Source organism: Coffea arabica, chromosome 2c, assembly GCF_036785885.1.
Source record: "Coffea arabica cultivar ET-39 chromosome 2c, Coffea Arabica ET-39 HiFi, whole genome shotgun sequence".
Classification (NCBI taxonomy): domain Eukaryota; kingdom Viridiplantae; phylum Streptophyta; class Magnoliopsida; order Gentianales; family Rubiaceae; genus Coffea; species Coffea arabica.
Window position 1 is genome coordinate 32270847 of NC_092312.1, and position 22920 is coordinate 32293766.

A 22920-nucleotide genomic window follows, 5' to 3' on the forward strand; every position below is an offset into this window, starting at 1 on the left:
TTTGAATTTTTAAGGTGGTAATTAATTTGGTCTTATTCATGAGTACACGGATTCCTCGTTGATTCTAATATGGCCAATTGTATTCGATTTTGACTATTCAATGGTTATTGTACTCATGAATGGTTGTGTTTGATTTTGACTATGAATCTGTGGTCCCCCCGCATGATATGAATCCAGTCATGACGTAGTTTTGTAAATTATGTTCTTGACTAATTGCAAAAGTCATTATAGGCCAGATGGTACATGTTTTCTATAGTCTTTTTTTTTTTGGTTTTCATGTTTCGGCTTCCGTTTTGGTTTCTCACATGGCAGACATGGGGTTTCTTTTAATTTCTCTATTTTTTAAGGATCAAAATTGATAAGAAAGAATGCATGAATGTAATTCTGTGAAACTCTCAATCGGATAGCATAATGTTTGTGGGATCCGCATGATGATGTAAGCTAATTTGTTTTCTGGCTTCAGGAAGTCATTTGTCCTTTTCTCCACTTTAAGGATTAAAATTGACAAGAAAACATCCTCAGTTTCAATGTTCTGTCCATGAAATTAATTTGATTAATACTTGAATTATTTGACCTATTTTCTTAGGAAATAGAGCTAATGTGCATATATTTATGTTAAGGAAATTAGGGTTTCTTTAATTTGAATAAATCCTAATAAAGTTAAATAAGACATTCAAGCCTATAAAGTTCATATGTTTGCCCACTAAATATATAGTTTTATAAGACATTATGGACTTCAAGAAAATTTTGGGCTTGCATGATAAATTTGGGTCAAATTATGGATATGGACTTTTAGTCCAATAAGTCTTTGATCCAATTGACTAGTTTGACTAGATTTAACTGGTTTGACCAGAATTGATCAAAGTTGACTTTGATCAAAATTTTTGTTTAATTTGTATAATTTTAAATTTGAATATTAATATGATTATATATTTTGGAATAAATTAATTGAAATAATATGCCACCAAAGTGACATCTATTATAGAAATTAATTTATTTTAAAATATAACTAATTAGGTACTTGTAATTTTATAAATATTAATCGGCCCAAAGGAATGCCAATATTTAATAAAATTATATGTGCACTTGTGGTAATAAATACATGATAATTATTTGGATTTTTACATGTGATTTATAAATTGACCCAAAGAAAAATTTATTTTTTGACATGTTATTATTATCAGTATTTATTATTGCACCAAAATATCATTTAAAAGTTAATATTTTTGTCCAAAGACAAAATATTAATGGAATACTGGTATCTTGAGATGAGACTACCATTATTTAAATTTATTATTATTTTGGTTTATGTGAACTTGTTTTAATTATTTAATATTTTCTGTTCAGTTGCAAATGATCTTACGAATATTACTACTAACATCAATAATATTCTTATATTGAATGGCACAAATTTCAAGTTTTGGAAAGAAAATCTCTTGATAATACTTGGAATAATAGATCTCAACCTTGCATTAAGAAATGATTCTCCTCCACCTCTTACAGATCAGAGTATATCTGATGAAAAGAGGGATAAGGAAAGGTGGGAGAGATCAAATCGCTTGTGTCTGATGATCATTAAGAAGGCCGTTCCAAAAGCATTCAGAAGAACAATGTCAGAAACAAAAGTAACCGTTAAAGAGTTCTTTCAAGACATTAAAAAAAGGTTTGTCAAGAACGAAAAGAGTGAAATTAGTACGCTCTTGACACGCCTTGTTTCAATGAAATATAGTGGTAAAGGCAATATCAGATAATACATTATTGAAATGTCTCATCTTATTTCAAAATTAAATGCACTTAAATTGACACTCTCTGAAGAGTTACTAATGTATTTGATTTTAATATCTCTTCTTGCACAGTTTAGCCAGTTTAAGGTGAGTTACAACTATCAAAAGGAGACCTGGTCTCTAAATGAACTTATCTCGCACTGTGTAGAGAAAGAGGAAAGGTTAAAACAAGATCAGACAGTACCTATCTGGTGTCAATCACTAATAATAAAAGTAAGGGATTTAAAAGAAAGAAGGAAAAAGGAGCTGCAGGTACAACACCACAAAAGAAACAACAAAAGAAATCAGATGATCAGGGAAAGAATAGTTGATTCTTCTGTGGAACTAAAGGGCATAAAAAGAAGAATTGCACCAACTATCATGCTTGGCGTGCTAAGAAAGGTATGCTTCTTAATTTGGTTTGTTCTGAAATTAATTTAACTTCGGTACCTAGACACATATGGTGGTTAGATTCTGGTCCAACAACTCATATTAGTGTGTCTATGCAGGATTGTCTGAATTGCCGAAAGCCTAATGATAATGAAAGATATATCTACGTGGGTGATGGCAAAACAGTTCAAGTTAAGACAATTGAAGTTTTTAGATTATTGTTAAAGACCGGATTTTATTTGGATCTCTATGAGACATTTGTTGCACCGTCTTTTAGACGGAATTTAATTTCTATTTCTATTTTGAATAAATTTGATTATTTTTGTTCATTTGAAAATAGAAAATTTGAATTGTTTCATGATTTAAAATTGGTTGGTTCTGGTTCTTTAATGCACTACGATAATCTATATTTAATGGATACAATTGTCTCATTTAATGAATCTCTGCATTTGAGTACTAGAGGAGTAAAGAGAAAATTAACCAATGACAGTTCAGCCGCATTATGGCACAAGAGATTAGGACATATCTCCAAACGGAGAATAGAAAGACTTGTGTCAAATGAAATTCTCTACCCCTTGAATTTCATAGATTTTGATGATTGTATTAACTGTATAAAGGGGAAACAAACCAATTAAAGGAGATTTGAAACCAATAGGTCCTTAGACGTCTTAGAACTTATACATACAGATATCTGTGGGCCATTTTCTACATCTGCTTGGAATGGTCAATAATATTTTATAACGTTCATAAACGATTTTTCAAGATATGGCTACATATATCTCATTTCTGAAAAGTCACAGTCACTGGATGTGTTCAAAAATTTTAAGGCTGAAATTGAGAATCAACTCAATAAAAGAATTAAAAGCTTCAGATCTGACCGTGGTGGTGAGTACTGTGGTAAATATGACGGTTCAGGTGAACAACGTCCAGGACCATTTACTAAATATCTAGAGAAATGCAGTATTGTCCCACAGTACATTATGCCGGGTTTACCCACTATAAATGGTGTAACTGAAAGATAAAATAGAATGCTTAAAGACATGTTAAGGAATATGATATGCCATTCTACCTTATCAGAGTTACTCTGGGGAGAAGCACTTAAGACTGCAGCATATATTCTTAATAGAATTCCAACTAAAGCAACAATCAAAACCCCTTATGAGTTTTGAACAGGGAAAAAACGCAGTTTAAAACATTTACATATTTGGGGATGTCCAGTTGAGGCAAGGTCTTATAGGCCAAATGAAAAGAAACTAGATTCAAGAACGATTAGTTGTTATTTTATTGGATATTTTGAAAGATCCAGAGGTTACAAGTTTTATGATCCCATAACTAAATCAATTTTTGAGATAGGAAATGCCCCGTTCTTTGAGGATATCGAGTTTGGGGGAGAAAATACAGTAAGGGATATTATCTTTAAAGAAGAATATATTAATATTCCCACAGGTGTCATTGATTTTGTTCAGGATCCTATTTCTGATCAAGATCATGACATGACAAATCAAGTCAATGTCGAAAAATAAACTATTATTAAAGAACAAACTCTTTCTCTCCAAGAACTAGTGCCATTAAGAAGATCCACTAGAGAAAGGAGAAGTACAGTGTCAAATGATTACATTGTTTTTCTCCAAGAATATGAGAATGACTCTGGATTGATGGAAAATGATCCAATCAACTTCCGTCAAGCCATGAAAAGTTTAAATTCTCAAAAGTGGATCAATGCCATAAATGAGGAGATTAAATCCATGAAAGACAATGATGTTTGGGATCTTGTCCCATTGCCAGAAGGTGCAAAATCCATTGGTTGTAAATGGATATTTAAAATCAAGAGGGATTCGAAAGGTAATGTGAAAAGATACAAAACCCGTCTTGTCGCTAAGAGATTTACACAAAAAGAAGGTATCGACTATAAAGAAACCTTCTCTCCGGTCTCTTCAAAGAATTCTTTTAGAATTATCATGGCATTAGTGGCGCATTTCGATCTTGAATTACACTAGATGGAACGTTTCTCAATGGTAACATTAATGAGATAATTTATATGGTGCAATCAGAAAACTTTGTATCAGGAAATCCAAAAAATATGGTTTGCAAATTTAAAAAATCCATCTATGGGCTCAAACAAGCGTCTCGACAATGGTATTTCAAATTTCATCAAGTGATCATTTCATTTGATTTTGAGATGAATTTAGTAGATGATTGCATATAGTATAAGTTCTGTGGGAGCAAATATATTTTTCTAGTATTGTATGTTGATGACATTTTGCTTGCCAGCTATGATATTGGTCTATTGCATGAAACCAAGAAATTTCTAACTAAGAATTTTGAGATGAAAGATCTTGGTGATGTATCTTTTGTGTTAAGCATATAAATACATCGGGATTAATTTCAGGGTATTTTAGAACTATCACAAAAGTGCTATATCGAAAAGGTTCTCAAAAGATATGGCATACAAAATTGTAAACCAAGTGACACTCTCGTGGCTAAAGGAGTCAAATTTAGTCTTGAGCAGTGTCCTAAGAATGCTTTTGAGGAAAAAGAGATGCAAAAGATTCCTTATGCGTCAGCAGTAGGGAGTCTAATGTATGCTCAAATATGTACGCGTCTGGATATTGCGTGCATTACTGGAATGTTGAGTAGATATATAAGCAATCCAGGATTAGATCATTGGAAAGTAACCAAAAGGGTCTTACGGTATTTATAGAAAATAAAAGATTACATGCTCACATATCGGAAATCAGATGAGTTAGAGATCATTCGGTATACTGATTTCGATTATGCTGGATACCAAGATACCATGAAATCAACGTCAGGTTATATCTACTTGTTGGCTGGAGGTGTCATATCCTGAAAGAGTGTTAAACAGTCCCTGGTAGCATTTTCTACTATGGCTGCAGAGTTTATTGCTTATTATGAGACATCCAATCAAGAAATTTGGCTGCCAAACTTTGTCACAGGATTACGTGTAGTGGATAGTATTGAAAGATTACTCAAATTATTTTGTGATAATAAGTCAGCAGTCCTATATTCCAATAAAAACAGGAGCTTAACGAAATCTAAACATATAGATATCAAGTTTCTGTCTGTTAAAGAAAGAGTACAAAGTGAATAGTTATCGATAGAGCATATCGGGACAAACTCCATGGTTGCGGATCTGCTTACTAAGAGATTGCTACCCAAAATATTTTATGAGTATACTGCTCGTATGGGTGTCGTGTTATTAAATGATATACAGTTTTAGTGGGAGTTTGTTATTTCAAATGTTCTTACGATATTTTCAGTTATTAAGGATTTAAGGATATTTTATGCATAAATAAAGTTTGGATTTATTTATAATCTGACTTTGGTATGGTTTGATCTCACGAAAATTTAAGGTGGACTAGTTGGAAATAGGCATGTTTTGATCACATTATATAAAATTTTCATGCTACACATCCACATCATGATTCATGTCATTCAATTGTATCGATATATGTGACCATTGATGGGTCGAGTTACGAAATTGTAACAAAGGCCGCTTTGATCCTATATTGGTGTGATTGATGGATTGAATTGACTACAAATATATTTTAGTAATGACAGTACATTTGAACTCATACGGTTAATTGCAAAACATAATTATAAGGTTACACATATAGTCCAAGTGGGAGATTGTTGGATCCTTAATCCAACGTTGGACTTATATGTGAATAATTATGGGTTGCAAACTGTCAAATAAGGTTAAGTCCAATTAAAGTGATCAAATATGGTTTGGACTTGATGTATCTAATAGGATGTGAGCCTTTAATGTGTAGAGACTTAAGGGCTCCTATTTTTATGATGGACTGAAATAGGGTTCCAAAAGGTAACAGGAATGTTACCTATAAATAGGATTATGATCCTCATGTCACACGTATCATTCTATTTGTCGTATTTTCCAGTACTACAAAATATAGCTCTTCCCTGATATCCCATCGTTAGGAAAGATACCAGAGAGAAACTAAAGGATTCTCTTAAGGATCGGTAAATACATGTTGACCTGGAAAACCGCTCTAAAATCTTCAAGGATTCAAGTGCCAGTTTGTCAACATGACTACAGGTACGCTTCAACATTTATATTACAGTTATATTCAAATATTTGATATTGGGATCCTGAAAATCTTACATTCAGCACCACGTTTGTCGTTGAATCTCTGGAGATGAGTTGATTTCCTCACCGCTTTTTCGTTCAGCAAAACTTGTTTTTGGTGTGGCTGCTGCATCCTCCATCGGATACCCTTTGTGTTGTGCAATTGGAATTTCGCCTTTTTTGCTGCAATTCTTCTACTTCTGAGGAAAGCAACACATGAAAAAGAAGGGGTGAGCACTTTTTTTGAAAACACGTTTTTTGTTAAAACACTTTTTTTGAACGGGCGCTAAAACACTTTTTTTGAAAACTTGAATTATTTTGTTATTCGTTCCAAAATCCAACAGTAGCATTTTTTGCTCTCGGCAAATTAAGAAATCCTTCACCTCCCAACTTAGATTGTTTAACGGAGATGAACTGATGGAGCTGGTCAAATTTGCAGCATTTTGTTTTTCTTTTTTTTTTTGGTCTCAAAATGACGTTGTTGGTAATTCCAATTAAAACGCCATCATTTTGTTAAATTGCCCGAAATGGCACTTGCAAGACCCGTGCGCTCTTACTTCCCGCTTAAGTTGCATGAAGACTAGCGGAGGTCATTTAATTAGGAGTGCAATTTAATTAGGAGTGCAATTGGACTTTTTGAGTCTAAGTTTTAGCAAGCTCAAGTTCAACTCACAAATTATATGGGATTTCGGGTTTCAGGCTAATAATATTAAAAGGTTCAATCTCTTTTCGCACTGTTATATGAGTTTTGGGTTCAAATTGGATTTGATCCAAACTCATAATTAAATACATAATTATATATGATATATATTTTATAGGGATAATTCATAAATCTCCCCTGCAGTTTAGGACAATTTCACTGAACTTCTTTAACATTTCAAAAATTATACTTACATCCCTTGATTTCACAATTTTTGTAACTAAAACTTAGACTTGACCAAAAATTTAAATGAACACTCTAAAATGCCCTAAGTTTATAAAGTTTATATTACTTTTCAAAATAATTATACAATATTTAGAACAAATATAAAGAAGAAGTATCACATCTTCAATACCTATATTTATTATTTAATAAACAATTATTACAATAGTTTTTATCTTGTTGATAGACTACTGTCATGGTGCTTTGTTGGGGATATGTATTCTTTTTAAGTTGGAGAAGAAAGTATTGTGATAATTCTTTTAGACTCTCTCAATTTTAAAATTGTTGGAAAAGTTACTAGTTTACTAGTAGTTTTGGATAGTTTCTTTTTAAGTTATTCTTGCAAATGGAACTTAATAGCTAAATTGGATACAATTTTCATTGATTTACAAAATCAGAAACTTAGTTCATTAATTTATCATATGAATATACAAACTCACTTTTATTGTCCTCCGCATTTGGAAACTTTCCTAAATTAATTTTACTCTTACCAAAATATTAATACTTAAACCTATCTTAACAAGTATACCATATAAACAATTGTTTTGGAATATTAAATTAATATTCTATGCATTAACCAAAAGTTGGATAAATTTTCAAACATTTGGAATTTTGGAAAGGCACTTGGGAAAAACAAAAATAGTGAAAAAAAAATCTCAAGAGTTGGGTTCAAACAACATCAAGTGTAAGAGCATCTTGGCACCTTTATTTTTTTTCTTATTTTGGTAGAACTTAGTACTTTAATGACAAACCTTGTCATTGTTATAACAAAAATTAATTGATTCTCCAATTTACATACCAAATTATATGAGTTCATCAATAATACCACCAAGAATAAACAAGATGACCATTTTACATTATAAAAACTTTTCATGAGAATATCCCATGTTTTCAACTAGAGCATCTAATTCTAGATCTTATTACTTTCTTAGGAGTGGGGAAATGGTGGGACTCGACAGTAATCTGTTTTTTTTTAATAAGCGGAGATGGTTTAAGAGGACATGTGACACCTTTTTTTGGTAAAATTAGTGAAAGAATTTGTAACTTTCATTGCAAAAATGGTAACTTTTTGCAGTGAAGATGTAATTCTCATAAGATATTAAAGCCTACTGTTTTTAGGGCTAAATTTACCAATTTTATGGTCAAATTTATTGCTATCTCCTTACCTTACTTTTTCTGGGACTTGGAAACCTGAATAACTGTAACCAAATGCTCGCTTAAAGTACTAGTTTAGACTGCGAGGACCATTTATAACCAATGCTTTTAGTATTTTATCATTAAAATATTCAAAAGTGTGGTGACGATGAGTCACTACAATATTATCCTATTAAGTTACTGAATTGTTAAATACTAAATTTGATACATTTAAATGTATATCACATCAATTAAAAAGTGAATAATTTATCACTTATTTTTTGGAACAAGTTTTGTCTAAAAAATTTAGCACCACTTAATTAATTCACATGTTCTAATTTTCATTCTCAAATACATTTGAACATGTTTAGATTTAAATCAATTAAGTTTAAATGTTGAATTGAATTATCAAATACAACTGAAGTTGGTCATTTTTAAAGGCCCACATGCCCTACACGTAACCAATTCCATCAGAATTTTTTAAATTTTCTGTTTTGAGTTCTAGATTGGCAAGAATGAGGGATTAAATTGTTAAAGTTGATTGATAAGAGACCACATTTGCTAAGACCCTAAAATAGGCACCAAAATGGTCGTTTTCCCAATTTCCTTTCTCTGCGACTTGTTTGCTGCTACATAATTGCATCCACAATAATACTACCAACACTATTCCTTGGCAAGGTAAGTACGTAATTGAATTTTCAATGCTCGAGATAGAGAAGCTGCTTGTATCGATGGTTTTATTGCAAGCCATATATGCCCACCAGATTACCATAATCAGGCTACTGAAGATTTTTATGATATTAGGGAGATGTTTCAAGCTGGGGCAAAAACTTTGGCAGGGCAAACATTGTAAACAATAATTGACTTGAGGTAAGCTTTATGTGTATCAGTATAGTGGAAATACAAATCAAAGTTCAATGAAGTTATCTTCTTTTCGGGTGCGTGAGTTGCTCTATTCTTAAATGTAAACATGTAGTTGAGGATCTTGAATTTGAATTCCTGATCAGTAAAATTAGTGTTCTTGATCAGTTAAGCTGCCTAAAACGAAAGGCGATCTGTTCCAGCAAAAGAGAAATCCAAGACAATCCAGGGAAATTGTGTATTTCCAATACCAATTTGTAAGGCCTGGTGCAATCCAATGAGTACAAACAAATTCACAATGATGCACAAAGATATATCAAATTTAAGCACAATAAAGAAAACTTAATTAAAGAGAAAAGATAAGAAATGCAAACCAAATATCAATCCAATAGCCTCTTTAATAGATGGCGATGCTAACCAAGATGTACAAGTGAAGGCTCACTCCTTCCTCACCCCAAACACACTTTGGTTGAGCCAAGGAGTTTTACAACAATTCTAGTTAACCCTCAACAACCTACACTTGAAAGATCACTCACCCAATTAAGAACTATTTTATACAAATGAGGCAACCTTCACCAAGGTTTTACCACTTCAAGTGATAGGTTCACCTTCACCAAGGTTTTGCTCCTCCTAGAGAGTAACCTTCACTTGAGCAACCTCACAACCCAACTTCCCCAACCCCTTATACAACCAACAAAGAATCTTTCTACTCAAAAATCTCACTTGTAAGCTTGTATTTTGTGTTGGCAAAAGTCTCTTGTCTTCTTGTGCTTTGGGGTTTTTATAGAAGGTGAGAAATGGCTCCAAAAGGCTCTCCAACGGTCAAATATTAAATGCTGTCAAAACTAGCCGTTGGCCTGTCGAACGTCCGAACCCTTCGTCCGAACCACCTGTCGAACGTCCGAACCCTTCGTCCAAACCACCTGTCGGACGTCCGAACCCTGCGTCCGAACGTCGTCAGAGAGTCATCAAATCTTTGCGAAATTTCTCGGACGTCCGATGCGATCGATGTGCGTCCGACAGAGTTTCCTTCTTGACGTTCTTCATCCTTTCGGACGTCCCACATGAGTGCCCTGTTTTTGCTTCTTCTTTTGTGCCACAAGAATCTGTTCTAACAAATTGCTCACATAAAAACATTAGCCCAAATCTACATTTTGATTTGTTAATCATCAAAACCAAGGATTGATCGACCAAGATCAACACAATTAATACCAATCACTTAGTAGGCCTCTGTCGAATGAGAAGGGTTTCCAGTTAGTTGACAGTACTGTATGCTGGGTAGGACAATTGACCCATATACCATAGCCTTTCAGGCTCTCAGTTTGAGTTGTACAAATTTGCATGTTCCTGTCATGTTTTAGTGCAACTGAAACCCTTGTCATATAAAGCTGCTTCAAAATAAATGATCCAATCCATATAGAATTTACTGGCATACTTAAAACAGATCCTAGCACTACCCTTTGGTGCAGTTCGTGCACAGTTACTAAATACATTGTGCTTAACTTGAACAGAGAACCCCATAAGCGCAAAATGATCAAAGACAATTAGGCGTGGGAAGACGAAGTCGTGCAAGTAAGAATCAGAAAAAGAAGAAATGATGCAAGGATTTTACTAGTCATCACTGATCAGAGGCTTTCGATGTCGAAGAGACAAAGATTTCATTTACAACTTCATTTATCTCATCAGGCTTGATGGTTCTTCCCTTGAGGAAATTGGAGTACCAGTGTGCTGAGAGCTTTGGGTATCTTTTCAATTGCTTGTCGTCCAAATCAACGTAGTACAGGCCGAAGCTGGTTGTATAGCCGCCTATTGGCTCGAAACCATCTAGCAAAGACCAGAGGAAGTACCCTTTTGTATTTGATCCATTTCTTCCCAACATTTCAAGATTCAAAAAAAAAAAGAGGAGGTCAGAAAAGTCGACATTTAAAATGGTGAGAAAAGTCATTTCAGAAATAATTTCAGTGATACAGTAACCTTATGCATTTAGTCTAAAAAGTTGAGCAGAACATTCCTTGCTGCATGGCTTCGATGACCAATTTTTGGCAGAATGATTTGTGAAAAAGTTAATGAAGAAATTGAAATCTCAAAACATGGGGAATATGTAAAATTTAGCTCATACAAATAGCAGTAAACACACAGTTGAAGTGACCCTAATTCAATGTTGCACAGGCTTACTTTATTGCATCAAGCAAGGTCCTGATATATGAATACATATATTTCACCCTTGATGTGTCGTTTAGTGTTCCATTGCGCTCAGTTCTTTTACCTGTCAAAAACAGTCATGCCACGAGAATCTGAAACTATTTGCAATCATATTGAACAAGAAAAGAGCAAGAGAAATAAGCTAGATAGTTGCAAACATCTGCTGATTATAAATTCATCAGATGAGAATGCATTTGTGGCAGAGCTCAGCCGGCCAAAAAAGTTGCACAAAGTACAAGAGCACCCTAAACTTAATGCTAGAAACTTAGAGAGCTAAAACCATGCATATATATCCACGAAGAGGAACAAATCCAAAAGGAAATGATAATTCTCAAGTAATATATTTTTAGTGGTGGTATAATTAGGTTCGCAGGTTAAGTGATCACTTCATTTCTCTTTTTTGGTGAAAAAACAGATGTAGTACCAATCATGTCTAGCGGAGGTACGCATTTGTCAGAATCAGGTCACTAGTACAGAAACATTTGGAAAATGACTAGAGAAGATGCAGGTTAATGCATCCAAGCAAAGGCAGATATGCGTGAGAGAGAGAGAGAGAGAGAGATAGAAAGAACCATTTTCATGGATATAAGTAGGCGGATTGGCATATACATTCCTGAGATACTCCAGAATTCCGGATAGACTGGATGATGTATCATCATTCTGTGCCAAACCGGATGGTAATTAACACAGGACCGAAAATGAAGAGCAGGATATCTTGAAGTAAAACTGTTAATCCCAACCTGATTTTCTGGTGCATCTTCTGGCTCAACTGAAGAAAAACAAAAAGACACAGTAATAAGTAAATTTAATCACAATATCTGTAGGGAAACAAAAGTCAACATAGAGATATAGATTTTTGAAAGAAGGAGAAGCACTAAGAATTCTCAGATGAATCCAAGGTTGTAAACTAGTTCTCATAGAACTAATAAACAAGGCTTTGCAAAAGGATTTGATCAGTTGATTCACCCAGCAAAATCAAATCCAGCAAGGAATAAGTACAATGCAAGCTCACAGCACATGTGCGACACATACCCAGAGTGCTTAATCCCATATCAGCAACTATGTCCCTGATATTCACATTAAGGCTGCTAGGACTGTCCTTGACGTAGAGTGTTAAATAATGGTTCAGCCCTATAAAGTCGAATGAGCCCTTAAGTAGCCTAGATTCACGTGGAGTTAGCGCTGGAATCTTTGTGCCAGCATTCTTCTTTATGATGTGAGGATAGTCTCCAAACACCATTGGATGGAGAAACCTGCAGTCAAATTGTGGGTATACGATAAAGCAAGCTTATATTTTACTTAAAGCAGAAAAATGCAGAAAGCATCTTGCTGCTAACAAGAAATGATGAAATGCATAATTAAAGCACTTATCTACCAAAGATTCTCTACTCACCAACCAATGTAAAAATCAATGGCTCTTTGAGTTGCAATTTTATCTTCTGTAGCATTAGAATATGGAGAAAACCAAGGAGCATAGATGTTTAGTCCCACAAAACCATGTTGAGTCGCCTGATATAGAGGTTCAACATCTGTTAATTGACTTACTTCACCTGATATGTTCCCAAATATGAAGATAAAAAAAAAACCACTTAAAAGAATTCTAAACAAAAGCATCAATGTCCTATTGTCTTATTCTTCCTTGGCAGATGCAAGGTGGTAACTCAATGATCAAACTGCATGATACTACACACATTAGTGGGAGTGGCAGAAGGTGCTTTATTACTGAATTGCCTTTCCATTTTCAGACCTATTAAGCTGCCCATTTTCCAATCCCGACAGGTGATCTGAAGCGTGTTTGGTCTCTATTCCAAGCTATTTTTCTATTCTTCCAGCTAAACCAAGTCCCAGGAGCACTTGCAACCAATCGTTTTTTTTTTCCCTATGAGACAAATGTAAACTGACAGAATGTTGATAATTTACCTCAGAGTAAATTGTGATTTCCTTGATTAATATCGAAGAGGTGACAGATGAGTTTAAGGACAGAATTCTTTCAATGTAAATGACTACACCAGAGCCAGCACATAGCAGAATGACTCCAATTAGCAAGTAGACAAGCATCTAAATATCTGCTTGGACACTTAAAGCCACAAGTATATACAATAAGTGGCAAAAATACGCTTACGTAAAAGATGCTTGTTGGAAACTTTTCAAAATTTGTATGATGTACATACATGTGATTAATGTATATTCATTAATTTTTGGTACATGTATAGTATTGTGAATGTTTCTAAAATGTACATTCATTTATGAATGTATTCATGTATATGGGAATTATTGAATGAAAGGATAGATTCATGTTTTGATCTAATGATCATGAGATGCATGAATTAAAGTGCATGAATGTGTACACAATACTTTGAATCTATTCATACACAATACTTTGAATCTATTCATACAAGTGTTTAATGAGGTCTTGTGTTTCCCAAACAATCTTCCTATATAAAGAGGTCAAGTAGAGAGTGGTTTGCTGCAGAAAATCACTTTCCTACTATCATTACTCTCTCAAAAAACACTCCTTAGTTCACAAAGGGTTTGTCTTGCTTTGTGCAAAAGTTTAAGACAAACAAAACTTTATCTTATCCTAAAGGATATTTGTCCAAGGTTATTGCACGTTATACCGGACAAATAAAGCCTAAAGAAAAGTGATATTTATCACGATTTGAAACCAATTCTTGTTACAATATTTGCTAGTCCTTTACAATTTACCCAACAATCTTTAGGCTTTATCTATACTCTACAATGGCTGGTACCTTGAAAGATTTGGCATCCAATATTGTCAAGCTTGAGAGGTTTGATGGAGGGAATTTCATTCGTTGGCAAAAACGTGTTCGTTTCCTTCTCACTGCACTCAAAGTGGTCTATGTTTTGACCACACCAAAACCATTGATCAATCCCGATGAAGAAACTCTTGAAGACATCCGAAACCGTCAGAAATGGGAGAACGACGATGAAATATGCCGTGGTCACATCCTCAATACCATGAGTGACAACCTGTTCGATGTCTACCATTCAATTACTACCGCCAAGGAACTTTGGGATCGATTGGAGTCCAAGTACATGCAAGAAGATGCTACAAGTAAGAAGTTTCTTGTCTCGTCTTTTAATAATTATAAAATGGTAGATAATAAGTCTGTTATGGAGCAATTTAGTGAGATTGAAAGGCTTCTTAATCACTTCGCACAACACAATCTACACATGGATGAAGCCATTATTGTTTGCTCTATAATAGATAAATTACCACCTTCTTGGAAAGAATTCAAAAGAGACCTCAAACATAAGAAAGAGGATATCTCTCTTGAGATTCTTGCTAAATCTCTTCGAGTAGAAGAGGAAATTCGCATGCAAGAAAAGAAGGATAGTCAAATCCTTGAAGAGAACAAAGATTCTACTTCAAAAGTGCATGTGATTGAAGAGAGGCAAACTGAAAAGTCTCAAGGAAGCAAGAAGGGCCAACAACCCAAGAATCAATCCAAGAAAAGAAAGAAGGGACAATGCTTCTATTGTAAGAAAGAGGGACACTACAAGTCCGAGTGCAAGATTCTTCAAAACAAGAAGAAGAAGCAAGAGTCTTCCCAAACCACAAGCAAAAATCTTGTAGCAATGATATCTGAAATCAATATGATTGAAGATGATTTTGCTTGGTGGGTTGATTCTGGAGCTACGCGACACGTGTGCAACAATAGAACGTTTTTCAAGTCCATGAAACCGGTGGATGAAAGCGCCGTTGTTTACATGGGAAATTCTGCTACAATTCCGGTTCAAGACATTGGAGAAGTAGAATTAAAATTTACTTCCGGAAATGTTGTAACCTTGACAAATGTGTTCTATGTATCGGAAGTTAGGAAGAACTTTGTGTCGGCTGGGCTGTTAAATAAATTTGGCTTTAGACTTGTGTTTGAGTCTGACAAATTTATTTTGTCTAAAGATGGTATGTTTGTAGGCAAGGGTTATCTTTGCAATGGGATGTTTAAGTTGAATGTACTTGCTATTAGAAATAATAAGAGTGATATTATTTCTGCGTACTTGGTTGAGTGTTCTTTTGAATTGTGGCATAATAGGATTGGTCATGTTAATTACAAAAGAATGCATGAAATGATGAGACTTGATTTGCTGCCATATTGTGATAAGATTGAAGGAAAATGCAAAACATGCATGCTAACGAAAATCACAAGAAATTCGTTTCCTAAAGTTGAAAGATCATCTAAAATCTTGGATCTTATTCATAGTGATGTATGTGATTTGCATGGTACTCCTACTTTGGGTGGTAAAAAGTACTTTGTGACTTTTATTGATGATTATAGTAGATACTGTCATGTTTTCTTATTACACTAAAAAAGTGAAGCTTTGCAAAAATTTAAGGCATACAAATCAAAAGTTCAACTTCATTGTGAATCCTTTATCAAATGTCTAAGGACAGATAGAGGTGGGGAATATTATGATATTACCTATTTTGAGTCTGTTGGGATAAAACATGATGTGACTGCTCCTTACACACCACAACAAAATGGTGTAGCCGAAAGGAAAAATCGTGTATTGACAGAAATGGTTAATGCACTTTTGTCAAAATCTGATTTAAGTCAAGGATTTTGGGGTGAAGCCTTGTTAACGGCTTGTCATATCCTAAATAGAGTTCCTAATAAAAGGAGTTCTATAACCCCTTATGAATTTTGGACTACAAGAAAGCCCAACCTAAACTATTTGAAAGTTTGGGGTTGTAGAGCTGTTGTAAAACTCCCAGAACCTCAAAAGGAAATTGGGAGAAAGATGTGTGAAGTGTATATTCTTAGGATATGCACAAAATAGCAAAGCATATAGGTTCATGGTAATTGAACCTAATGATTCAATTTCGGTTAATACCATAATTGAGTCTAGAGATGCTATTTTTGAAGAGAATAGGTTCACCTCTATAAAAGATGTTATTCCAAAATCAAGTGAATTGACAAAAGATGGTGAAAATGAAACCATTGAATTGAGAAGGAGCAAAAGAGCTAGAAAGTCAAAAGACTTCGGTTCGGACTTTTATATGTATCTAATTGAAGGAACTAGAGATACAGTGAGCAACCAAATCTCATATTGCTTCAATATTGAGGCTGATCCCAAGACCTATGAAGAAGCAATGAACTCACAAGATGCTCCCATTTGGAAGGAAGCTATTAATGATGAGATGGACTCAATCATGGGTAATAAAATTTGGAAATTAGTAGACTTACCACCTGGTTCAAAACCAATTGGTTGTAAGTGGATCTTCAAGAAGAAAATAAAGATCGACGGAACCATTGATAAGTTCAAGGCCAGGTTGGTTGCCAAAGGGTTCACACAAAAGTATGGTGTGGACTATTTTGACACATATTCACCAGTAGCTAGAATTGCTACAATTAGAGTGCTACTTGCTATAGCTTCTATCCAAAATCTAGTCATTCACCAAATGGATGTTAAAACAGCATTTTTGAATGGTGATTTGGATGAAGAAGTATATATGGAGCAACCCGAAGGGTTTGTGATACCTGGTCAAGAGCATAAGGTGTGTAAACTTGTAAAGTCTTTATATGGACTAAAACAAGCACCGAAGCAATGGCATCAGAAATTTGACCAAGTTATTCTTGCTAGTGGATTCAAAATAAATGAATCTGATAAATGTATTTATAGCAAGTTTGATGATGGTAAAGGTGTCATAATTTGTTTGTATGTTGATGACATGTTGATTTTTGGGACTAACTTGGAACAAGTTGAAGTCACAAAAACTTTGCTTTCAAGCAAATTTGACATGAAAGACATGGGTGAGGCAGATGTCATTCTTGGTATGAGAATCTTCAAACATGATAATAATATAATGTTGTCTCAAACACATTATATTGAAAAGATTCTTAACAAATTCAATCAAAGTGATTGTATTTCAGCCTCAACACCATTGGATCCCAAAATAAATTTTGTGAAAAATGAGGGGGATCCAAAATCTCAAATGAAATATGCCAAGGTTATAGGGTGTTTAATGTATGCAATGACTTGTACTAGACCTGATATTGCATATGCAGTTGGTATATTGAGCAGATATACAAGCAATCCTAGTTGGTTACATTGGCAAGGTGTAACCAGAATTTTAAAGTATTTAAAGGCCACTAAGGACTATGGTATATGTTATACCGGTTATCCTTCAGTTTTAGAAGGATTTTTAGATGCTAGTTGGATCACCAATAAAGATGATCACTCGTCGACAAGTGGTTGGATCTTTATGCTTGGTGGAGGTGCAATTTCTTGGGGTTCTAAGAAACAGACTTGTATCACCGATTCAACAATGGCAGCAGAGTTTGTAGCACTTGCTTCGGCATGTAAAGAAGCTGAATGGCTACGTAATTTACTTTGTGATATACCATTGTGGCCAACACCTTTGTCGCCTATCTCAATCCATTGTGATAGTGCAGCTACACTTGCTAAAGCTTATAGTCAAGTGTATAATGGTAAATCAAGACATATCGGTTTGAGACATAGTTATGTCAAAGATTTGATTACAAATGGAGTCATATCAATTGACTTTGTGAGATCAAATGAAAATTTAAGTGATCCTTTGACAAAAGGATTATCAAGAAATTTGGTGTCAAAGGCATCAAGGGGGATGGGTTTAAAGTCCAAAATTCTTGATCACTAATGGTGGAACCTCAATTCAACGCTAGATACAACGTCTAGTCTTGAATTCAATGAGTGAAAGTACACCATTCTAGTGGTTGGTGCACTATGTGAAGTTTAGACATCCCAATGTTGAATAGTGCATGTTATTCTCGCCAGTGCAAATGTAAGGATGAGTCATTGGACTCTTAACGAATCTTAAAAGTGCTATCTATGGCGGGGGCACTAAGATGTCGCCTATATGAATGTTGGTTTTCGGCAAACCACAAAGTTAAGGACTTTACTTTGTAAACATTCATGAAAAGATAGTGATACAAGGCCGTAAAATGTATCGTTGAAGAACTTATGGTTGTGCATTGCTCAGTGTGTGATGTGTTTATGAGGTTCGTCCAATGTCCAAGTGATTCAAAGCTTGTCTACCATCTTGAAGGATTGATTTCAAAGAACCTTCATTAAGATAGTGGTTCAATCGAAAGACACCATTATTTATGCATATGAGTGTCAGATTACTGGGTGACCTTTTAGAAATCCATTTTCTAATTTTGAAAATGGCGGGGGATTGTTGGAAACTTTTCAAAATTTGTATGATGTACATACATGTAATTAATGTATATTCATTAATTTTTGGTACATGTATAGTATTGTGAATGTTTCTAAAATGTACATTCATTTATGAATGTATTCATGCATATGGGAATTATTGAATGAAAGGATAGATTCATGTTTTGATCTAATGATCATGAGATGCATGAATTAAAGTGCATGAATGTGTACACAATACTTTGAATCTATTCATACACAATACTTTGAATCTATTCATACAAGTGTTTAATGAGGTCTTGTGTTTTCCAAACAATCTTCCTATATAAAGAGATCAAGTAGAGAGTGGTTTGCTGCAGAAAATCACTTTCCTACTATCCTTACTCTCTCAAAAAGCACTCCTTAGTTCACAAAGGGTTTGTCTTGCTTTGTGCAAAAGTTTAACACAAACAAAACTTCATCTTATCCTAAAGGATATTTGTCCAAGGTTATTGCACGTTATACCGGACAAATAAAGCCTAAAGAAAAGTGATATTTATCACGATTTGAAGCCAATTCTTGTTACAATATTTGCTAGTCCTTTACAATTTACCCAACAATGCTTGTCTAAGTGATAATGAAACTGTGACACAATTAAAGTACAAGAGCGCATTCCAGGTGCATCACTGGTTAGCATTAGTTTAAATTCACAATGCTACAGAGTATCAATAATGTAGTAGCTTAACAAGGTTGGGATAACACAGTGTTCTGGACAAAATCCACCACATTTCCATCCCTATCTCTATAAAAGTGAATCGGAAGATTAACCTACTCTGTAAATTCATCTCTAGTATTTTCCAGTTAACACCACTAACTAATACTAGTTTCCATCTATGATTACTTATTAATCACAGTGCCACCTCTGTACATGCAGAGATGTATATGGTTGGACATGGACTATGAGTTTATCGAAAACGATAGTCCATTAGGATCAATGTGACAAAAATCATATTTCAATCGCAGTTGTAGAGCTTTCAAGATACTGATTGCTGTTTATGTGAAAAAAATTATGAAATAGGATATTATAGTAATACCTTATGCTTTTTGTAGTATAGCTTCACAGCAGATGAATGTGCCAGCAACATGTTGTGACCAGCAATATATGGCTCAGTTATGGAATTACCCTTGGAGCAGTTCAGTCCAAATGGAAAAGAGCAGCGCCCTGGGGGTGCGATTCCATTATCATAACCACCCATGGCAAATACATTACCCTCATTTATGGTAGTCCAATACAGAACCCTGTCTCCAAATTCCTTGAAGCACACATCAGCATAGGCGGTAAAGTCGTTCCTGAAATAATAAACAAATAAGTGTTTAGATCTGATACCATAAATAAGCATCAATGCTTTACAATATAAATCATATATAAAACAAGCTTAAATGTGAATGGATCAAAGTACAAATATTAAATACTTACACTATCTTCCGACTGAGCCATCCCCCATATTCATCTTCAAGAACTTGAGGGGTATCAAAGTGAAAAAGCGTGACATGTGGCTGAATTCCTGTGCGTTGGTCCAACAGTAAAGTCGCATTAAGATGGAAAGAAATTTGAATAGATTGTACAGCATTTTGGAAGTTTATCTCCATGTTCTTGGGAAGATAAAGATTTGTCAATATGATGTCATTATCCATGAGCGGATTCCCTAGAAGTGCTTAATCATTGTACAGGATAAGCTTACCATGCATTAGGAGTTCATTAATAAGATTGTTGTAATATTCTAAACCTTTGGGGTTGACACGGCCTCTTCCATCTGAAAAGAGAAATTATAAAACAAGGTATCAGAAGAAAGAAATAAAGTGTGCAGTGGTCTTGTATAGGTAGTACAGTAGAACTCAACATACCAGGAATAAGTCTTGACCAGGAAATAGAGAATCTGTAAGCCTCCAGACCTGTGTCTACCATGTGTTGAACATCTTCCTGAAACAGATATATTCCTAAAGTGAACTGCATCCTTATGTTAACAAGATAATGAATGATTTTATCACTTAATATCCACAAAAATTTTTATACCATTAAGAAGATTCAAGTAGCAGGCTACTGAATCCACGTAACTAACAATGTAACACCTTTCAACCAGCAAATACATTTAAGTACCAGTCTAACGGGGCAGAATTCGGTAATACTGCAGGATGTTCGAGATACATATGGATGGAATCAGGAATAGCCGAGGCATGAACATTTAGTGTGATAATAGTGATGATAGTGGTAGCAGGTTGTTTTGTTTTGCTTAACGAGTTTGTCTTTGGTTGAATAGAGCAACGTCCAGCTATGCTGCTGCTCACTGTTGCATTGCTTCTTAGTAAAACAACTATATAATGCCCTAAAAGAATTGTTATCAGAAAAGAGAACAGGTTGCATTTGTAATTGTACGTACAAACTACAAAGTTGACATTCAGATGCTTCATCTGCTTGGGATAATAGTGAATATAAAAGGACACTGTTCACCAACCAAGTCACAAAGTTGAGAACTACTTTAGATTCCTTTGTTCAGCTTTGGTAGGAAGAGGTGGAAAGAAGAGAGATAAGAATTTGATTCAATATCTGATATTATCAGCAATTAATTTTGGTGTATATGAAGCATAAAAGTATATCTCATTTTTTCTGGTTTTAAGTGTAACAATCTGCTGCCAATTAAAAAGTTTAAATAGCTTAACTTAAAGCTTCTATGCTCAAATATTAACCATTAGAAAAACGGATTTCATAGAAGACCAATTACTTTCCACTACTATAAAAAATCAAAAGATGGGCAGGCTAACAAACATCTAATCATCAACTAAGTCTCATATTTGGGGGATCAGATGCCACAGCCATTGGTCTTTCCAACTGCTCAGGACAATGTAGAAACTAACACAACAAAGGAAGTCGATACTAAGAAAACAAGTAAAGATACTAACTACAAACATGTACACCTGCACAATTCACCCATGTGTCTCTCAGCAATAGAATATTTTCAATCTCCACCTCACATAATTCATTTTAGGAGATAATTTCCACTAATTGTCAGCAGAGCTATTTAGGAACACCATTAGATGAAGTTAGATTTGCTATTGAAGTTCCAATGCCACCACTAGGCCAGAAAGCCTAAAACATGACTGAAATGTTTACCTTGTATTTGTGATACTGATCACAAGCTATGTCTCCGGAGGCTCCATGAGAAAGCCCTGAACATTTTATTGGTGATTAAAGCCTAAGTTACAAATTAACAAAACAATAAATAAACTTTAAAAAATACAAAATTTGAGTTTTTCTGATTAACTTCTGCCAACTCGTCTCAGTATACCTAATTTTCGTCCAACTCACCATTTGAAGCCCAGTCATTTCTCTTAACACTTAATTTTTTTCTTTTTCAAAAAAGCTAACACCTAAAACCTACCAATAGTCATACCCAAAAAATTTATTTTTCGACAAACTTACCCTTATTGGCATAAACGAAGGTATCCCAAATGCTAGGCGTCCTTCCATCTTCACGGGCAGCCCCCTCTACCTATACATATGCATATGATTATCATGTTACCGTATTCATGTTATTCATTATACACTATAACTACTAATCCTGTTCCAGAAAAAGAAAAAGAAAAAGAACTAGGTGTGAAGGAATTAAATCAAATGAAACGGAGAAACCACTGACTTGAAATGCTGAACTGCCGGCACCAAAGATAAAGTCAACTGGGAAGTCTGATCTTGTAAAATTCTCCACTCTGGCTATTGCCATTACAGCCAGAAGTTGCAACAGCATTAGCAACATTAGCAGTATAATCAGAGGAGCAGAAGAATCCATAAGACTCCTCTGTTTCTGTTTCCACATGGTGTCTAAGTTTACACTCCACAGAGCTAGTATGGAGGAGTTGTTACCTTGTCAACTCTCTGGTTTCTAAGAACTGAAGGAAAATATTTTAGTTGCACAAGCTCCCGGATCTGCATGGACACCAAGGAAACACAGTTCCTATGCTCAGCTGCCCACTTAAATAGTTAAATTTTTGGAGATTTAACAAATTGGACGTGCCGCAAATTTTGCAGCTCTTTTTTTTTTTTTTATGACAACTCAATAGTATGGGTGGGTTTAACTTTAATCACCGTTATGAGTCAAGATATTTGCCTCGAAATTCTATGTCATGTATAAAAATTTACACATGATTTTTTTGTAAGAAATTATTTCATTTTTATCAAGTAAATCAATTTGTGCTAGTTCAAATTTTAAATCTCTAAAACTAACGTAATATATAGTTGTTCTGCGGTGTGCCCCTTACTGCCCTTAGGGTGCATGATGGGGTAGGTAGTGCTTTGTCAACAAAAGTTTAAAATTTCTGACACGCAATTTGTAAGCAAAATACATGATGTC

At 34.6% G+C, this 22920-nt stretch overlaps 1 protein-coding gene across 4 annotated transcripts; it reads right to left on the reverse strand.

Moving 5' to 3' along the window:
* Positions 1 to 10311: 10311 nt before the first annotated feature.
* Positions 10312 to 22533, reverse strand: LOC140035310 (beta-glucosidase 11-like). Of its 4 annotated transcripts, XM_072075763.1 has the most exons (15): positions 22210 to 22533; positions 21996 to 22065; positions 21687 to 21742; positions 20423 to 20498; positions 20260 to 20331; positions 19995 to 20082; positions 19612 to 19867; positions 14128 to 14368; positions 12771 to 12906; positions 12410 to 12630; positions 12118 to 12146; positions 11950 to 12037; positions 11351 to 11441; positions 10788 to 11043; positions 10312 to 10522 (listed from the first exon to the last, which is right to left on the reverse strand). In XM_072075763.1, the coding sequence occupies exons 1-14, from the start codon at positions 22384 to 22386 to the stop codon at positions 10794 to 10796; spliced, it is 1851 nt and encodes a 616-aa protein (XP_071931864.1). In that variant the 5' UTR covers positions 22387 to 22533; the 3' UTR covers positions 10312 to 10522; positions 10788 to 10793. The 4 variants fall into 4 exon arrangements, with proteins under 4 accessions (XP_071931864.1, XP_071931863.1, XP_071931866.1 ...); XM_072075762.1 differs by lacking the exon at positions 10312 to 10522 and having other exon boundaries at positions 10531 to 11043; XM_072075765.1 differs by lacking the exons at positions 10312 to 10522; positions 14128 to 14368 and having other exon boundaries at positions 10531 to 11043; positions 12771 to 12886.
* Positions 22534 to 22920: the final 387 nt, after the last annotated feature.